The sequence below is a fragment of the Canis lupus genome, chromosome 19, assembly GCF_003254725.2.
Source record: "Canis lupus dingo isolate Sandy chromosome 19, ASM325472v2, whole genome shotgun sequence".
NCBI classification, from domain to species: domain Eukaryota; kingdom Metazoa; phylum Chordata; class Mammalia; order Carnivora; family Canidae; genus Canis; species Canis lupus.
In genome coordinates this window covers 24241701-24260538 of record NC_064261.1, presented here as the reverse complement: position 1 = coordinate 24260538, position 18838 = coordinate 24241701, and the positions used below count along the sequence as shown (strand labels likewise).

Sequence of the window (18838 nt, the reverse complement as noted above, 5' to 3'; positions counted from 1 at the left end):
ATGGGCCCCCCGCCCCTGGCTGGCTAGGTCATAAACTGTACACTCGATCTAAGGGTTGTGAATTCAAGCACCACTTTAGGTGTAGAGATTACTTAAAAATAAAATCTTAGGGACCACTGGGTAGGTCAGTTGGTTAAGCATTTGCCTTTGGCTGAGGTCATTATCCCAGGATACTGGGATCAAGCTTCAAGTGGGGAATCCCTGCTCAGCTGGAAGTCTGCTTCTCCCTCTCCCTCTGCCCCTTCCCCATCCCCTTCTAGCTTGTGCTGTCTCTCAAATAAATTTTAAAAATCTTTTAAAAATAAATAAATAAAAATAAAATCTTTTTAAAAATTTAGTAGTGATCATCAAAAAAGTAAGAAGAGAGTGCATTGTTGCCAAGCCAGTGGGGAGGGGAAAGGGAAAAAAAACTCAGTCAAATCAAAAAGAAGTCAGGAAAGGAGAATCAAAGGAGACGGAGAGAAGTTAAACAGAAAGCACAAAATAAAACGTAAGATAAATCCAAATGTGTCAGTGATCACAATAAATGTTAAGAGTTAAATGACAGAGATCACCAAATGGGATTTTTTTTCAATCCAGCTATGTTTGGTTTACAAGAGAGACATCTGGGACATAAGAACATAGTATGATTGAAAATAAAAGAATGGGGGGGGTGTGTGGAGGGAAGAGAAGAGGGTTACAATGGGAATAGAAATACCAGGCAAATAAAATAAAGATGCAGTAGCTAAAGAAATGGCAGATGGAAATGGGCTTTAAGACAAAAGTACCTGGAGGTCATCAATGATAATGACAATGGTGATGACAAATGGGATAGGTCACCAGGAAGATAAAACAACACTTTACTTGGATGCACCTAATAACATGAACTAAAAATATATTAAACAAAACCTGATAAATCCACAATCAGAGTGAGAATTTTTAACAGAACATTTTCAATAACTGGCAGGCAAACGTTAGTAAGCAGACATATGTTCTGGACGGCTCACCACCAAGCCTGACCTAATAAGACATATGTTGAGCCCTGCACACAACAAGCACAGACGCAACATTTAAAAAAATTAACCCTGTATGAGACCACAAAGCAACCCTCAACAACATCATACAGGTCACAATACAATGAAATTAGCAATTTAAATCTCAGGAAGATCAGAGAGGGGCACCTGACTGGCTCAGTCAGTGATGCCAGTGATTCTTGGTCTCCGGATTGCAAGTTCAAGCCCCATGTTGGGTGTAGAGATTACTTAAAAAGAAAATCTTAAAAAAGAAAAGAAAGTGCGGATCTAAATGGCCTCCTTTCCACCCTGGGCAGATTCATACAGCCCATTCCAGGCAACAGGTCTGGTCCTTGTCTTAAAAAGTAAGAAAGCCGTAGCGCAGACTTGCATGCTACACTTTGTCCGGTGTGGGCCGGACCTGTCCCTGGTTTCAGCTGGGACCTGAAGGCTTCCTGGAGGCCCGAAGAAGGAGCACCACAAGGTCTCCTTGGGCCCCAGTTGTGACCAAGGCAAAGGGGCTCTGTCTCTTTCAGCTGAGCCAGCAGGTGGTGAGTTCCCACTCCCCCAACCTCAGCCTGGGGTTATCTCCTCACCCCAGGCTGAGTGAGCCACTCAGAAGGAGCCTGACCCTCACTGCTTGCAGGCTGTGGGGTACAGGCCCTGATGTCCAGTTCACACCTGGAAGAGTCCCCACACTAGCCTGGACACACAGTGAGGCAGGGCAGGGGGACAGCAGAGTGAGGGCAGGGGGTGGAGTCTCCCCAAGGAAAGAGCTTGGATGGGCCATGGGACCCAGAGAGAAGTGGACCCTGGATGCCCCATGGCTGGTGACAGTCATAAGAAACCACTTGGAGGAAAGGCATTGCCTGCTTCTTGTCTGTACAGTTGGGGGATCCTCATTTAGAAAAACCCCAAAGGAGGGAGAGTCAGCTCGGCATGCCTGCTCAGGCCAAAGAGCCTGAAGCCAGATCTCCCGTGGCCCTCAGAAGCCACCCTTCCCCTTCCTGCCACCTCTTCTTCTGCCAGCTCCAAACCCAGAGGAGTGGGGTGGGGGAGGGGACACCAACCTGTCCCTCCCTCCGGGGCTTCCCTGGGCCGCCCAGAGTGGAGGGGGCTGAGGGGCTTGTCTGTGAGTGAACTTCAGGGATGTCCTATTATCTTCATTATTAAATGAGAATGTTACAGCAGCTAAAAGTAACTGAAGGCGTTTCTTCTCCAGCAGTGACCTCGGGTCAGGGTGCCACAGGCCAAGCCTGTCAAACACCTCAGGGAAGAGGAACCCTGGCTGCCGTCTGGCTGTTAGCTTTTGCTCAGTGCAGCCACCATCCCTCCAGCCGGCTGTGCCGAGGCCCTGCTCCCCTGCGGGGCAGCCTGGAGCCGCTTCTCACCAGCGCCCCACACCTCCGTCAGCTCTCAGGCCTGCCAGTTGCTGAGCCCTTTGGACCTGCACGTTTTTAGAAGTGGAGTTTGGAGTCTGCGAACCCTGAAGCAGGGAACAGATGCTGCAGGTCCCACCAGTCTCACACCCAGGGCTTTCACTACCTCGTCTCCCTCCCTGCTCCTTCCCTCCCTCACCCATATCTCTGGATCTGACCTCAGCTCCAAAGGGAAGGGCTGGCTGACCATGGCCTGGCATGACCATGGCCAACCCCACCCCGAGTCCTAGCACAGTGGAGGTCCTGTACTTAAATCAATCATTTCTAACAGTTATTCAAAGAAAAGGGTAGCTCTCCGAAGAACCTAATTTATAATCAGTTTGGCTGGTTAGTGAATAGTGATGAAAAAGAAATGAAAAATGAGGTTATTGATCAATCCAATCTTTGGCTTTGAAGACATGTTTTATTATGGAAATGCACACACGCTTACACAAGGCAGGGGGAATGTCACAAATTCTCCAGGTACCCTTCACCCAGCTCCAGCAGTTAGCACTGGGCCGACTCAATCACCTGGCCCTCCACCACCCCCGCACATCACCCACCCTCCACAGCACCGCTATTTTAAAGCAGATCCAAGATGTCATAGCAGCTCATCCACAAACATGGCCCATTGGTATCTCTCAGAGATAACTCCAAGAGAGAAGATCTCTCTTTTAATGTAATAACTACTACTAGCACACTTAAAAAAAAAAAAAAAAACCAGTAATTCCTTATCATCAAATACAGTGTTCGAATTTCCCTAATTATCTCTTAAATGTCTCTTTATGAGTGGTTTATTTAAATCTGGATTCAATCCAAGTCCAGCTTCACATGTGGTCAATATGTCTCTTAAATCTCTCATAATCTGCAACAGTCCCCTTCCTCTTTTTCTTTTTCCTTTTTTGTTTATTTGCTAAAAACAAAACCAGTTGTCATGTAGACTTCACTATATTCTGGGTTCTACTGATTGCATCTGCATGAAGTTGTTGTTTGGGATTTTTTTTGTTTTTTGTTTTTTTTTTGTTTTGTTTTGTTTTTTGGAAAGCTATTGTGTATTTTATTTATTTTTCCACGTAAAGACTATTTTTGTTTTCATTTCAAAACCATTTTTTTTTTATTTGAGTGTAGTTGACACACAATGTTACCTCAGTTTCAGGTGTGCAACACCTAGTGATTTGACAAGTTGAAATATTATGTTGCACTCATCATTCATGTAGCTATCACCTGTCACCATACAAGGCATTACAATGCCACTGACTGTATTCCCTATACTGTGTCTTTCATCCGTAACTGATCATCCCGTAACTGGAAGCCTGTATCCCCCCACGTCTGTCCCCCCTCCCTCAGGCATGCATCAGCATGTTCTCTGTATTTTTGCTGTTTGTTTAGTCATTTGTTTTTTGTTTTTAGATTCCACTTATGAGTGAAATCACATGGTATCGTCTTGGAGTTTTAACATGTCCCTCTATCAGGAAACCTGTGTTTCCTATAAACTGGTAGTAAATCTACAGACTTATCCAATACAATTTCCATTTCTTTGGTAAGAACACTTCATGGTCTGTGCCATGTTCTTCCATTGCCAGGCAAGGGCCCCACTTCACAAGAGGGTTGCCTTATAGAATAAGAGGTCGCTTCAAGTTGCTTAGTTAATCTCAATACTTTTTAATTTCAGTCACAAACAGAATAAAATTGTAGCTATCTTATAAAAGTTTACATACCTCAAAGTAATCCAACATCTTGTTGGTTATTATGACATAATTTCATATTTAACTGTACATACTTTTACAGCCCTCGTCCTAAAGTTATTCTGTCCTCACACATAGACTTAACATTGTTACATACTTTAACAAAGATGGTATGTGAAAGGGCTATTATTTATACTTAACTTAAGGGTTATTTGGCAGCATGACTAAAGTTGGGGGGAGGTATATGGTATGTATTAGTAGGGAGGTGATTTCAGGGAAGGACTATGTGAAAGGATTTGTGAGATTGAGAATAAGCAGTTTCAAGCATGACTTTGCAGGGAAAATGTTATAAAATGGTGTTTTTTTCTTATTAGCAATCAGCAAGGAGTGTGAAAGGCATCAGAGCTTGGCATGAGCGAGCAATCCTGAGGCCCAAGGCGTCCGGTTGGAGCCTTACATAAGCACCAACAGCTGGATCACATTTCCAGTTCAGATATTTAAAACAACACCATGAAGATCAAAATATTATTTTATCTATAGTTCATCTGTTTATATATTTATTTTTCCTTGAAATAAAAATGTTCTAAAGTTACAGTGTTTGCCACGATGCTTTGTTTAATTCATTTTTCTCGACTGAGGCAATGAAATTCCACACCATCAGATTTTCTTTCTTATACATCTGCTTAACGTTTACACTTAGTTAGAAAGCCCAATTATTCTGTATTTCACCAGAAGTTCTACGTTTTACTGATGATTTCTTTCAAAGAAAAGCTAATATTCAACTTCTTTAGGAGCTGTTACTGGAAAAAGAAGCACCAATCTTGGAGAGAAAAATAAGAATATGGTCCTTTTAATTTTGAGCCCTCCTGCAGGATCTAACTGGTGCTCATGATAAAATGTTGACTCCGTGATTTCTTCCCATACTTACATTATTACAGAGACATTCGTAATGCTCCCTCTTCAAATTAGAAACAGTGTTACATTTGCCTCTTGACAGAGTCCTGGTGCAGTATTACAGAACAAATATTCAGGCACTGAATTTATAAGTAAACCAACATTTCCTTGAATGAACGTATAGGATACTATAGTTAGTTGCATATCAAGTATAGCACAAGGGTAAGACCACATAGGAAACACCAACGATCCAGTGCACTTGTCTTTTTTTTTTTTTTGTATATTTTTTATTGGAGTTTGATTTGCCAACATATAGTGTAACATCCTGTCAAGTGCCCCCCTCAGTGCCCATCACCCAAGTCACCCCATCACCTGCCCACCTTTCCTTCCACTACCCCTTGTTCGTTTCCCAGAGTTAAGAGTCTCTCATGTTCCATCACCCTCTCTGATATTTCCCACCCATTTTCTCTCCTTTCCCCTATATTCCCTTTCACCACTTTTTATATTCCCCATATGAGTGAGACCATATAATGTTTGTCCTTCTCCGATTGACTTACTTCACTAAGCATAATACCCTCCAGTTCCATCCACATTGAAGCAAATGCTGAGTATTTGTCATTTCTAATGGCTGAGTAATATTCCATTGTATACATAGACCACATCTTCTTTATCCATTCATCTGTCGATGGACACCGAGGCTCCTGACACAGTTAGGCTATTGTGGACATTGCTGCTAGAAACATTGGGCTGCAGGTGTCCCAGCGTTTCACTACATCTGAATCTTTGGGGTAAATCCCCAGTAGTGCAATTGCTGAGTCCTAGGGCAGGTCTATTTTTAACTCTTTGAGGAACCTCCACACAGTTTTCCAGAGTGTCTGCACCAGTTCACATTCCCACCAACAGTGTAGGAGGGTTCCCTTTTCTCCGCATCCTCTCCAACATTTGTGGTTTCCTGCCTTGTTAATTTTCCCCATTCTCACTGGCGTGAGGTGGTATCTCATTGTGGTTTTGATTTGTATTTCCCTGAGGCAAGTGATGCAGAGCATTTTCTCATGTGCATGTTGGCCATGTCTATGTCTTCCTCTGTGAGATTTCTCTTCATGTCTTCTGCCCATTTCATGATTGGATTGTTTGTTTCTTTGGTGTTGAGTTTAAGAAGTTCTTTATAGATCTTGGATACTAGCCCTTTCTCTGGTACGTCATTTGCAAATATCCTCTCCCATTCTGTAGGTTGTCTTTGAGTTTTGTTGACTGTATCCTTTGCTGTGCAAAAGCTTCTTAACTTAAGTCCCAATAGTTGATTTTTGCTTTTGTTTCTCTTGCCTTCACAAATGTATCTTGCAAGAAGTTGCTGTGGCCAAGTTCAAAAAGCATGTTGCCTGTGTTCTCCTCTAGGATTTTGATGGATTCTTGTGTCACATTTAGATCTTTCATCCATTTTGAGTCTATCTTTGTGTCTGGTGCAAGAGAGTGGTCTAGTTTCATTCTTCTGCACGTGGCTGTCCAATTTTCCCAGCATCATTTATTGAAGAGACTGTCCTTTTTCATGTGGATTCTCATTCCTTCTTTGTCGAATATTAGTTGACCATAGAGTTGAGAGCCCATTTCTGGGTTCTCTATTCTGTTCCATTGATCTATGTGTCTGTTTTTGTGTCAGTACCACACTGTCCTGATGATCACAGCTTTGTAGTACAACTTGAAATCTGGCATTGTGATGCCCCCAGTTCTGGTTTTCTTTTTCAATATTTCCGGGGTCTTTTCTGATTCCACACTAATCTTAAGATGATTTGTTCCAACTCTCTGAAGAAAGTCCATGGTATTTTGATAGGTACTGCACTGAATGTGTAAATTGCCCTGGGTAGCTTAGACATTTTTCCAATATTAATTCTTCCAATCCATGAGCATGGAATATTTTTCCATTCCTTTGTTTCTTCCTCAAATTCTTTCAGAAGTGTTTTGTAGTTTTTAGGGTATAGATCTTTTATCTCTTTCGTTAGGTTTATTCCTAGATATCTTATGTTTTTGGTGCAATTGTAAATGGGATTAACTCCTTAATTTCTTTCTTCAGTCTCATTGTTAATGTATAGAAATGCCACTGGTTTCTGGGCATTGATTTTGTATCCTGCCACATGGCTAAATTGCTGTATGAGTTCTAGCAATCTTAGGGTGGAGACTTTGTGTTTTCTATGTAGAGTATCATGTCATCTGCGAAGAGGGAGAGTATGACTTCTTCTTTGCCAATTTGAATGGCTTTTATTTCCTTTTGTTGTCTGATTGCTGAGGCTAGGACTTCTATGTTGAATAGCAGTAGTGAGAGTGGACATCCCTGTTGTATTCCTGATGTTAGGGGAAAGGCTCTCAGTTTTTCCCCAATGAGAATATTTGTTGTGGACTTTTCATTGATGGCTTTAAGATGCTGAGGAATGTTCCCTTTATCCCTACACTCTGAGGAGTTTTGATCAGGAACGGATGCTGTATTTTGTCAAATGCATTTTCAAATGGCTGAGAAAATGGAAGCCCTTTGAATGTTGTGTCTGCATATCTTTGTCACGTGAGCTTCCCAGTTACTCAGTGGACGGGCCGGGCTCCTGTCAAATGCTTTCTCTGAATCTGTTGAAAGGATCATATGGTTCTTGTTTTTTCTCTTGTTATTATCTATCACGTTGATTGTTTTACCAAGGTGTTGAACCAACCTTGCATCCCGGGGATAAATCTCACTTGGTCATGGTACAATCCTCTTAATATACTGTTGGATCCTATTGGCTAGTATCTTGTTGAGAATTTTTGCCTCTGTGTTCATCAGGGATATTGGTCTATAATTCTTTTTTTGGGGGGGGTTGTCTGGTTTTGGAATTAAGGTGATGCTGGCCTCATAGAACACATTTGGAAGTACTCCATTCCTTTCTATCTTAGGGTACAGGTTTAGTAAAATAGATATTGTTTCTTCTTTAAATGTTTGATAGAATTCCCCTGAGAAGCTATCTGGCCCTGGACTTTTGTGTCTTGGGAGGTTTTTGATGACTGCTTCAATTTCCTCCCTGGTTATTTGTGTGTTCAGGTTTTCTATTTCATCCTGTTCCAGTTTTGGTAATTTGTGGTTTTCCAGAAACACATCCATTTCTTCTAGATTGCCTAATTTATTGGTGTATAGCTGCTCATAATACGTTTTTAAAATCATTTGTGTTTTCTTGGCATTGGTTGTGATTTCTTCTCTTTCATTCATGATTTTATTAATTTGAGTCTTTTTTCTTTTTAATAAGCCTGACTAATGGTTTATCTATCTTATTAATTCTTTCAAAGAACGAACTCCTGGTTTTGTTCATCTTTTCTACAGTTATTCTGGTCTCTATTTCATTGAGTTCTTCTCGAATCTTTATTATCTCTCTTCTTCTGCTTAGTGCAGGTTTTATTTGCTGTTATTTCTCCAGTTCCTTTAGATGCAAGGTTAGCTTGTGTATTTGAGTTTTTTCCAATTTTCTGAGGGATGCTTGTATTGAGATGTATTTCCCTCTTAGGACTGCTTTTGCTGTATCCCAAAGGTTTTGAATGGTTGTATCTTCATTAGTTTCTGTAAATGTTTTTAATTCTTTTCTAATTTCCTGGTTGACCCATTCATCTTTTAGTAGGATGCTCTTTAACGTCCATGTGTTTGAGTTTCTTCCAAATTTCTTCTTGTGATTGAGTTCTAGTTTCAAAGCATTGTGACCTGAAATATGCAGGGGACAATCCTAATCTTTTGGTATCAGTTGAGACCTGATTTGTGACCCAGTATATGGTATATTCTGGAGAAAGTTCCATGTGCACTTGAGAAGAATGTGTATTCAGTTGAGTTTGGATGTAAAGTTCTGTAGATATCTATGAAATCCATCTGGTCCAGTGTATCATTTAAAGCTCTTGTTTCTTGGGGATGTTATGCTTAGAGGATCTGTCATTTAATGAAAGTGGTGTCTGTTGATGTCTCCTATTATTAGTGTATTATTTTCTAAATATGTCTTTACTTTGGTTATTAGTTGATTGATATACTTGGCAGCTCCCACATTAAGGGCATAAATATTCATGATTGTTAGGTCTTCTTGTTGGATAGACCCTTTAAGTATTATATAGTGTCCCTCTTCATCTCTTACTACAGTCTTTGGGATAAACTTTAATTTATCTGATATGAGGATTGCTACCCCAGCTTTCTTTTGAGGACCATTTGAATGGTAAATGGTTCTCAAACCTTTCATTTTCAGGCTGGAGATGTCCTTAGGTCTAAAATGAGTCTCTTGTGCCACTCATCTTTAAACAGCCATTTCTCCAAAGAAAAGACAACACTGGTTTGCAAAAAGTTGAATAATCTTTTGACATTGCTCTGCATAAAGACATACAAGTGTCCCAGAATGGGGGGGGGGGGGAGAAGGTTATCACCAAGGCAGCCTCTAAAAGTGATCATTTCCCTCCTCCGCTGTCATCGGTGACATGGGAACACCCAGGTTGTGTCAGGCAGTTGGCTGGGTTTTAAAATACAGGCTCACTTTCTGTTAACGAAACGCACGTGGATGGGCCCCCCTGGCGTCAGCAGCCCATGGGTTTTTGCAGGAACAGCTTTAGTCCAAGAGGATGGTTTGATCTCAAAATGTTGAAGCAACTAAGGAAAAAAAGAGAGGGGTGATTCAAAATGGGAACAGCAGAGGACTTGCAGTGCTCTGGATGAGTGTCCTTCAGCCTCTTCTGGAGTCCATGGGCAGCAGGAGCCCAGGAAGTGGGCACAGCCATGGTATAGGACACCAGTCACCAGTCAGGGGACACAGGGGAATGCTGTGGGCCCAAAGCAGCACTAGGTCCTGCACGGGAGCCCCGCCTGTCCACTGAGCAACTGGGAAGCTCACATGACAAAACTATGCAGACACAACGTTCAAAGGGCTTCCATTTTCTCAGCCATTTCAAAACTCCAACTCCTCTGCTTCCTCTTTAGGTCTAGGTAAAGAAGGTATCAAAGGAGCAAGAAGGACAGAGGGGACAAGGTGAAATCCCAGGGTTCCCTCCCTCTAGGAATCTGAGGTGATAGAGGACTGGGGGGCGCACCACTGTTGGCAGGTGAATCAGCCAAACAGGTATCAGTGATTAATGTCCTTAATTTAAATATTCTCCATCTGTACCTGGATTCCGTTTCTTATTTCTGTGGTTCAAAAGAGAACCATCTCTACCACTCAGGGAAAAACTGAAAAGCATCTGAATAATGAGTTTTAAAGAGCACCAAAGTATCCATCCCCTAAAGCAAGAACCTCCACCATCAACGGCCCTGGCCTGATGTTCAAGGTCATGTTGGCTTAGGGAACTCAAGGCAACCTGCTCTGACGACCTGTGTCAGAGCACACGTGGGATCTTGGAGGGGACAGAGGGCCATGCTCACCAGCAGACTAGCTGCTGCCCCCTACTGCTGCCCCTGGGTCCAGAAGAAAGCCCCACTTAACAAGCATCAGTTCTGGAGAACATATAATGCCACACGAGATCCAGGCTGCCTACCATCACCCTGCCCTGACTCCCTCTCCACCCTCGTCTCCCAGGCAAAGAAGCAGGGCCCACTGACAGGTCCTAGGGTGGGCTGGGGCTCCAGGGGAGGCCACGCAGGGAGCAAGGGGCAGGAGGTAGGGGTCAGGGGCAGGGTTGATTGGGGACATATATTGAACTCCCTCCATCGTCACGTTCCAGGAGCCAAGCTGAACAACCTGTATTTAGGCAGTCCATCATGTTGTAGTATCCAGAGGGCTTTAGCAAAACATCTAACCTCTGACCTTTGGTTCTGACTTCAGAGAACTGCTTGCATATCCCCTGAAGCAGGAGAATTCACTTCAAAGCCAATGTGCCGCAGGATCTTTTTCCCTTTCTGAGTTGGCAACACTATGCTCACTAAAAAAAGTCCAAACCATACAGGAAACATACAAGCAAAAAACAAAGCCCCTTGGGACATCTGGGTGGCTCAGTGGTTGAGCGTCTGCCTTTGGCCCAGGGCGTGATCTCGGGATCCAGGATGGAGTCCCGCATTGGGCTTCCCGCAGGGAGCCTGCTTCTCCCCCTGCCTGTGTCTCTGCCTCTCTCTGTGTCTCTCGTGAATAAATAAATAAGATCTTAAAAAAACAAAGCCCCTCTTGTGCCCCGAGTCGCAATTTCCAAGGAGCTGGGTGTATCTTCTAAAAGTTCTCCTTGTGATACAAATATCTTGTTCCCAATTTTAAGGAAACAGTTTGACAGTGCACCATTAATTACAGTCCTTTCCCTTCCCAAAGCTACAGTTATGCTCCCTGTCCTGTGGGGGAAATGGCCACTTATAGGATTATGGAGAGCCCCTCGGTTACTAGTGTGCTGAGAGATTTTCTTCATGAATGTGTGTGGAATGCTATCAATTCTTTTCAGGGGTGGTCATATAATTTTTCTCCTTCAGTTAGCTACTGTGGCAAATGATATCAACAGATGTCCATGAGGTGGGCCATCCCTGCATTCCTGAATAAACCTCATGTGCTGAGGATGCACTTTTGTTTCATATGCTGCTGGATTTGGTTTGCCAACTTGTCACTTAGGATATTTTCCATCTTTGTTAATACATCAGATTGGCCAGTAGTTTTCCCTTCTCAAATTATTCTCTCCAGGTTTTGTATATCAGGGCTATGCAAGTCTCATAAAAATGAGACTTCTTTTGCTAGCCTCTGTTTGTATAAGACGATTACCTATTCTTTGAAGGTTTGATAAAACTTGTAATGAAGCTGTCTAGGTCTGGAACGTTTGGGGGTAGGGGTAAATCTTCTTACCACTGATTCCATGTATTCAGTATCTGAGGTCTATTTTCCTTTGAGTCAATTGGGCAATTCACATTTTCTAGTACATTGTACATTTTATCTAAGTCTTCAAAGCTATTAGCAAAAAAAAAGCCATTTGTGGTATTTTCTTGATTTAAAAAAAATCAATGACTGCATGTTTAGCTATGTCTCCTTTCTCATTCTTAGCACAGCTTATTTGTGCCTATTCTCTTTTTTTTTTCTTGATAATTACAAATAATGATGGTCCCCTTCTATATTTGCACAAGTGGAAATGAGGACTCTAAGGAAAAACTGCAGCAGGTACACTTGTATGTTAATAGCACCAAACAAACAAAACCCCATCACTGCCACTGAACACCCTGTTTCTGACCATCTTCCAGTGGAAGCACCGGGCAGGGCTGGCCTCTGTGCCCTCGGCTGGCACCTTGTGCTCTTGTGGTGCACCCCCCGCCCTCGTTCTTCAGGCAGCCAGAGCTGGAGAAGCAGCAAGCCCCACGGCCCACAGATTGACTCCCAGTAGGAAGTGGCCTCTGTCTGTCCAAGATGCAACTGCAGAATATATGGCAGCATTTTATGGAGCGTGGGACCTTCCTGAAAACCCAAGAGCAGCACTCAGGGCAGGTGTATGGGCAATGGCAGCTTCCACTTCTTTGGCACAGACTGTGTGTACACACAATTTTTAGTCCTCACACACCCAGAAGTAGGTATTGCGCCCAGATTGTGAATAAAGAAATAGGCTGAGCTTGGCTGAAAAACCTGCCCAGAGTGTCAGGACTAGAAAACAGCAGAACTGGGATTTGAGTCCACTTGCCCTGGAACTCACATCCATGCCGCACTGAGCTGCCGTTCACCTTAGACACGACTGGGACAGGCCAGTGTCCGCAGGGCCCACTACTCCCAGGGATGGCTGCATTGGGGGCAACATCACGGAGCTTTGCCAGCAACTTCCGCACCATGACAGACAGGGCATGGGGGGGTGACCATGTGACATCCCTGTCACTGGGCTGTCTCTCCCACCCCAACCACCCAGCTCCAGAGGTGTTCTCCTCCCATGCCTCCTGCTCTGTGCTCCCCAGCTGGGCAGTAGCCCCTCAACTTCTCCAGCTCACAGAGCTGTCTCCAAGTGCTGGCCATCCAAAATCCCTCTCCACCCCTCCCAGGCAGGCCAGGCTTCTGTAGTGCCTCATGCTCTCTTGGGCCATCCATTATCAAGGTCCCAGCCCCTCTGTGTTCCTCTCTGGGCTCTGGGAGGCCACAGGAAGGAACCCCCATGACATGTGGGGGAGACACAGGAAGGAGTCAAGACACCTGGATGGTGCCACGCATTTGCCACTCTGTGACTTTGGCAAGCGGCTCAATTCTCTGAGTGTCAGTTGCCTCCTCAATGAAATGGAGAGCCTGGGTCACCAGGTAATCTCTACATTCTTCCAATACGATGTCAATGGCACTAGCTCCCAAAGTTGGGGCCAAGGTCTTCCATGGCTAAGATATATTAATAGTAGTCTTCCTAAATTTGCAAGGAAATTTAGTAAGTAGAATTTTCTCTACTAAAGGATTTTCTTTTATAAAATTTCCTTCAAACACAATTTAGCTCATGCTACAGCATGAACAAAAATACAGCATAGGTACAAAAGCATCTATTTCAATAGCAAGAGATTAAATGTAAGGTATTTCCCAACAAAAACCAAGCCTTCCTGATATTTCACAACCTAAACAAGTTTGAGAACCACTGTGCTGTGTAAGTGGCTGGTTCACACGTCTCAGAGTGTAGCCCAGCAGTCACGGAGTCAGAATCACCCCCCAATAGCCTGACCCCAGGCCCACCAAATTACTATCTCTGCAGCGGACCCAGGAACCTGTATTTTAAGGAGTTTCCTAATGCCTTTGCTGCTCCACAACATTGGAGGACCACTAGTTTGACACTTTCCCATTCGCTTGTGTCGAGAGCTCCTTGTGTGATGAAGAGCTGAGTTCTCAGGCCCCTGTAGACAACCGCAACATGCACACCTCCTAATCCTTCAGGCCTCCAAGGGCCCCAACTGCTGTCCCAGGGTTCCAAGGAGAAAAGAGTTTTGGTGAGTAGTTAGGGGACCGACGGGGGTGGCACTTTAAAATATAAAAGGGAGAGACTTCTGGGTGGCTTAGCGGTTGAGCAGCTGCCTTCTGGTCAGGTCGTGATCCTGGAGTCCTGCCTTTGGCTCAGGTCATGATCCTGGAGTCCTGAGATCAAGTCCTACATCTCCCTGCGGGGAGCCTACTTCTCCCTCTGCCTGTGTCTCTGCCTCTCTGTGTCTCTTATGAATAAATTAAATTTTTAAAAATCTTAAAATATAAAAGAGATTTAACATGAAGCTCTTGCTTTTGAGCTTTCAAAATCGCTTCTCCTTCCCACCCAAGTCTTCCTCTGGTAGAGCTCAATAAAAAGGCCGAGGCAGAAGGCCGACCTCTGGCCCCCACATGCCTACCTGGATGATGACGAGATGGATCTCCAGCTCCGCAATTCTCCGCCCAATGCAACTCCGAACCCCGTACCCAAAGGGGATGGACCCAAAGTTGTCAACTCGGTCCAGGCTTCCCTTTCGCAGCCAGCGCTCTGGCCAGAACTCCTTGGCCCGAGGGAAGTTTTCATCCTCGTAGGACGTGGCGTAGTGGCAGAGGGCCAGCTGGGTCTGAGGACACCATTTGCAACAGAAAAGAAATAAAGAATAGGATCAGGCAAAAGCAAAGCAGAGGCCAGAACCCCCTCCCACTCCACCCCCTGGTTGGACAGTCCCTACAGAAGTACTTCTGGCCAGGAGGAGCCATGTAAAGACCCCCAGGGCAGCAGTCCTCCTGCTGTGGATGCACACCCCTTGTGCCCGGGGAAGCCACCCAGGTGATTCAAGGCTGTCCATCCTCTCCCCACCCCCTCCACAGCTGCTGGTCCGCGGGCCTCTGGGGGAGACAGGAGAGAGGCCTGCAAGGGACAGAAACATCTGGCTTTGCTTTTCGCAGGGCAATAAGCACTTCCTTGCTTTCAAAGCCCCATCTTCATCATAAAACACATGCAGAAGGAAAGGAAACTCCTGACATGTGCTTGCATGCAAGGACTTCCTACACACAGCAGATCTCCCACTCAGCCGCCACGGCGGAGCCACCCCCACACCCCGGCAGCTCAACTCACGCCTTTGGGAATCAGGTACCCCCCAACGACCAGGTCTTCCTGGGTGACCCTGCCGTTTCCCGGCAGCACTGGAAACAGCCTGGAAGAGAATCAATGAAAGTGGGAATGGGGTGGTCACTTATACTTTTTTTTTTTTTTAAGGATTTTATTTATTTATTCATGAGAGAGAGGCAGAGACACAGGCAGAGGGAGAAGCAGGCTCCATGCAGGGAGCCTGACGCAGGACTCGATCCCGGGACTCCAGGATCACACCCTGGGCTGAAGGTGGCGCTAAACCGCTGAGCCACCCGGGCTGCCCTGGGTGGTCACTTTTAATGTACTAAACTTTCAAAAGTCTGGATGTTTTGCTACTTTCAGTTTTCGAAAATGTAACACACGGTCCACTTTCAACTAAGAAATCTCGTAAGGACCTTCATGGCTCCTTAGCTCTGGCCCATGCGTATTCTGAGGAATGGGGAAAGCAGGTTCCCCGGTCAAAAGTGTTTAGGAAATACAAAGCAGAGGCTTGAATGTGCTATTGCTTCCCAGTAGGGATCATCCCGAGTTTGGGACATTTACATGGGCACAGGACCCACAGGAAACACATTTTGAGAAATGCTATACTTCAGCTTTTGGATTGACTCAGAGAGGCAATCTGAAGAAAACTCTGAATAAAACTATTGACAAGGGATCCCTGGGTGGCGCAGCGGTTTGGCGCCTGCCTTTGGCCCAGGGCGCGATCCTGGAGACCCGGGATCGAGTCCCACATCGGGCTCCCGGTGCATGGAGCCTGCTTCTCCCTCTGCCTGTGTCTCTGCCTCTCTCTCTCTCTCTCTGTGACTATCATAAATAAAAATTAAAAAAAAAAAATTAAAAAAAAAAAACTATTGACAAATACCAGTAAACACACAGCTAGCTTCCCCCTCACCCTGGCCAGGTTAAGCATGTTGTAGATTGAGGATGCACCATAATTTGAAACGCCACAATCAAGCCAAGTTTAAAAGAATTATTGTAGTGTATACCATGTACCCACCTCTGCTCTTCCTCATGGCAGTTCCTCCACAGAGGAACACTGTGCTCAGAATCCTTGAACCTCAAAGGAGGAAGAAATTTCCCTGGCCACCTGATCCTACCTCCCACCTAAATCCACCCAAAGCCAACCACTTCCCCACGTCCGGGCTTTTCTGGGTGTTGGTAAAACCCTGCCGAGAAGTGAGTGACTGAGGCTATGGGGAGTCTCCAATCCACATAAGAACCACAGTAAGCAGATTTGGTAATTAACCAAACAGCTCAAAATATTTTCCTGATCAATTTTGTTCTGCTTTACTTTTGGAGGAACAGAAACCAGGGAGTACTGATCCAGGAGCATGCTGGGGAACTTGGTGAACCAAATGAGTAAAGCAGGTACGATGCCTGGTGACAGCTCCAAAGAGCTTTATGAAGAACAATTAATATTTCAGACCGTAAAACAGAACAGCCTTTCTGCTCTTCTGACAAGGGCAGAGAGGAAACAAAGGTAGTTATAAACATCCCCTTCTTAAACACTGCGGCCACTGAAGGTTGTTGGAGCATTTGCTTTGGACCTGGTTTTTAAGTCAAAAGCATAAATCATCATGATAAGGAATCAGACTTAAAAGACAGTTTTGGACGTGAATTTTGGTGAGCTTTTTACCTCAAGGTTTCCTTCAGCAGAGCTCTGACCAGTGGGACTTTGGGGACGTCAGCTGCCGTTGGGATGTGCCTCTCCCCCAGATTCTTAACGATCTCCTGGTACAGGGTCTGCTGCACTTGTGGGTGCCTGGCGAGGAGATACACTGCCCAGGATAACGTGAACGAAGTCTAATAAAGAAATCAGCAGACACACACAAGATGAGTAATGCCAAGGATTTAAGTAGCAGGCAACATAGACATGAAGTCACATAAGCATTAGCACTGGGCAGAGTCACATTCATACAACTCTATCTGAGCACGTAAGGTCTTGCCCAAACAAAAGGTGATTTTCCCTAATTCATGCCAGAAAAAAAAAAACAAATATTTTTGGAAAGCAACATCAACTATGTGATTCAATGTCCTTCAATAAAGGACCACAGGAGAGATTATTTTAGAACGTTTTTGGATCATTTAAGAGCAATCCTCTTCAATGGAGTCTGAGAGGACCTAAAGATGCTGGTCAAGCCTGCAAGTTGTGTCCGGAACTTTCTGTGACCTTTTCTGCAACAGTCATCTGTTTTTTGCTAGAAAGGGCCAGACTGCCTATCAGTCCAAAACCATTCAGTATGGAACTTCAAGAGCCCACGATGGCTGGGTGGGGCCCGCTTGGTCATCACATCTGGGAGGGGGAGGTCACTATTTGTCAGCCACTGTTTCCATGCACTTCTCAGCCTGAAGGATTTAATAGGTAATTTATGCAAAACAGTATCATTTTTTATATCACGTCTCAGACTGAAGAATTACATTTCTGGTTATTGAGAATAATTCTATTTTATGCTCCTAGGTTCTAAAACTCTCACTACATGCTCACTATTATCTATGTGACTATATTTCACTCTCTTATAAACAAGGATATTCCACAGTATAAATGTCTTCTCTTTTACCTAAAAACAAAATCTAAAGTCAGTAGGCCATACTGATATCATTTCCCTATAATAGATATTATATGTTTTTAGAGGGCAAGCTCTTCTGTAATATATACATAATGCACAAGTCCTTCCTTATAAATGATAAGGAAATAATTTATAAATTTCTATTAAAATCTAATTTCTGTGGAAAAACCAAATGCAGTATATACATAGAATGGAATACTATATTTGTACCTCATAGATACTGTGGGTTGGGCTCCAGACCACCACAATAAAACGAGGATCACAATAAAGTGAGTCTCAAATGAATCTTAGGTTTCCTAGTACACATAAAAGTAATGTTTACACTGCACCACAATCTATTAAGTATGCAATAGCATTGTGTCTAAAACAACAATGTACCCACCTTAATTTTAAAATACTTCATTGCTAAAAAATGATAACCGGTCATCTGAGCTTTCAGCAAGTCTTAATCACCCACTGAGCAGACCAGGGATTCTATTATATATTATTATAACAAATATAATATATGTTTATATATTATATATTATTACAAATATAATATGTACTATATATTTGTTATAATGAATATAATAATTAAAATGTTTGAAATATCCTGAGAAATAGCAAAATGTGACACGGAGCCGACAGACTTGCTTAATGCAGGGTGGCTACAAACCTTTAATTTGTAAAGAACAAAACAAAACAAAACACACACACACATACATACAATCTTCGAGGTACAATAAAGTGAGGGATGCCTGTATGCAACTATATCAGTGAATCCTGAAATCATTTGCTAAGTGAATGAAGCTAGATGCAAAATACACACTGCATGATTCCATTTCTATAAATTCCTAGAAAAGTGAGAACTGATGCTCAGCATCAGAAAGCAGTTCAGTGGTTGCCAGGGGCAGGGGTGTCAGGAGAGATAGACTGAAATGAGGGTAAGTAAATTTCAGGGATGGTAGAAATGTTTAGGATCTTGACCGTGGCAGTGGTTTCATAAATGATTGCATTTGTGTTTATCCTGTATCTGCCAACAATTTGTTATCAAATTGTACGGTTTAAAAGGATGCAGTTTCTTTTGCATAAATTATACTGCAATAAAGCTTTTTTAAGTAATATGTTAGAAAATGAATATGAAGTTGTCTGATGCACCCTTCACCCGCCTCTGGTAGGAATGGTCCTTCCTTTCTGAGCTCCACCTCGTGTGATGCTCGTAGTTACCACCAGGGGGCAGGAGGGGAAATGCACCCAAATCCGCTTAGAGGTGAGGCCATCCGGTCACTCATCCCTTCCTGGTTAGGCAAACCTACATCACCCACTGCATT

At 43.8% G+C, this 18838-nt stretch overlaps 1 protein-coding gene across 8 annotated transcripts in view; it reads right to left on the bottom strand.

The window, feature by feature from the left end:
• Positions 1 to 4052: 4052 nt before the first annotated feature.
• Positions 4053 to 18838, bottom strand: part of LOC112652432 (cytochrome P450 27C1) — a 44839-nt gene continuing 30053 nt past the window's right edge. For all 8 annotated transcript variants that reach the window (XM_049097383.1, XM_049097382.1, XM_025435969.3 and 5 more), the window contains exons 6-9: positions 16598 to 16764; positions 14947 to 15025; positions 14249 to 14452; positions 4053 to 9616 (exon numbers count right to left, since the gene is read on the bottom strand). In XM_049097383.1, the coding sequence (XP_048953340.1) occupies positions 9500 to 9616; positions 14249 to 14452; positions 14947 to 15025; positions 16598 to 16764 (567 nt within the window). In that variant the 3' untranslated portion in view covers positions 4053 to 9499. The remainder of the gene's footprint in view (positions 9617 to 14248; positions 14453 to 14946; positions 15026 to 16597; positions 16765 to 18838) is intronic.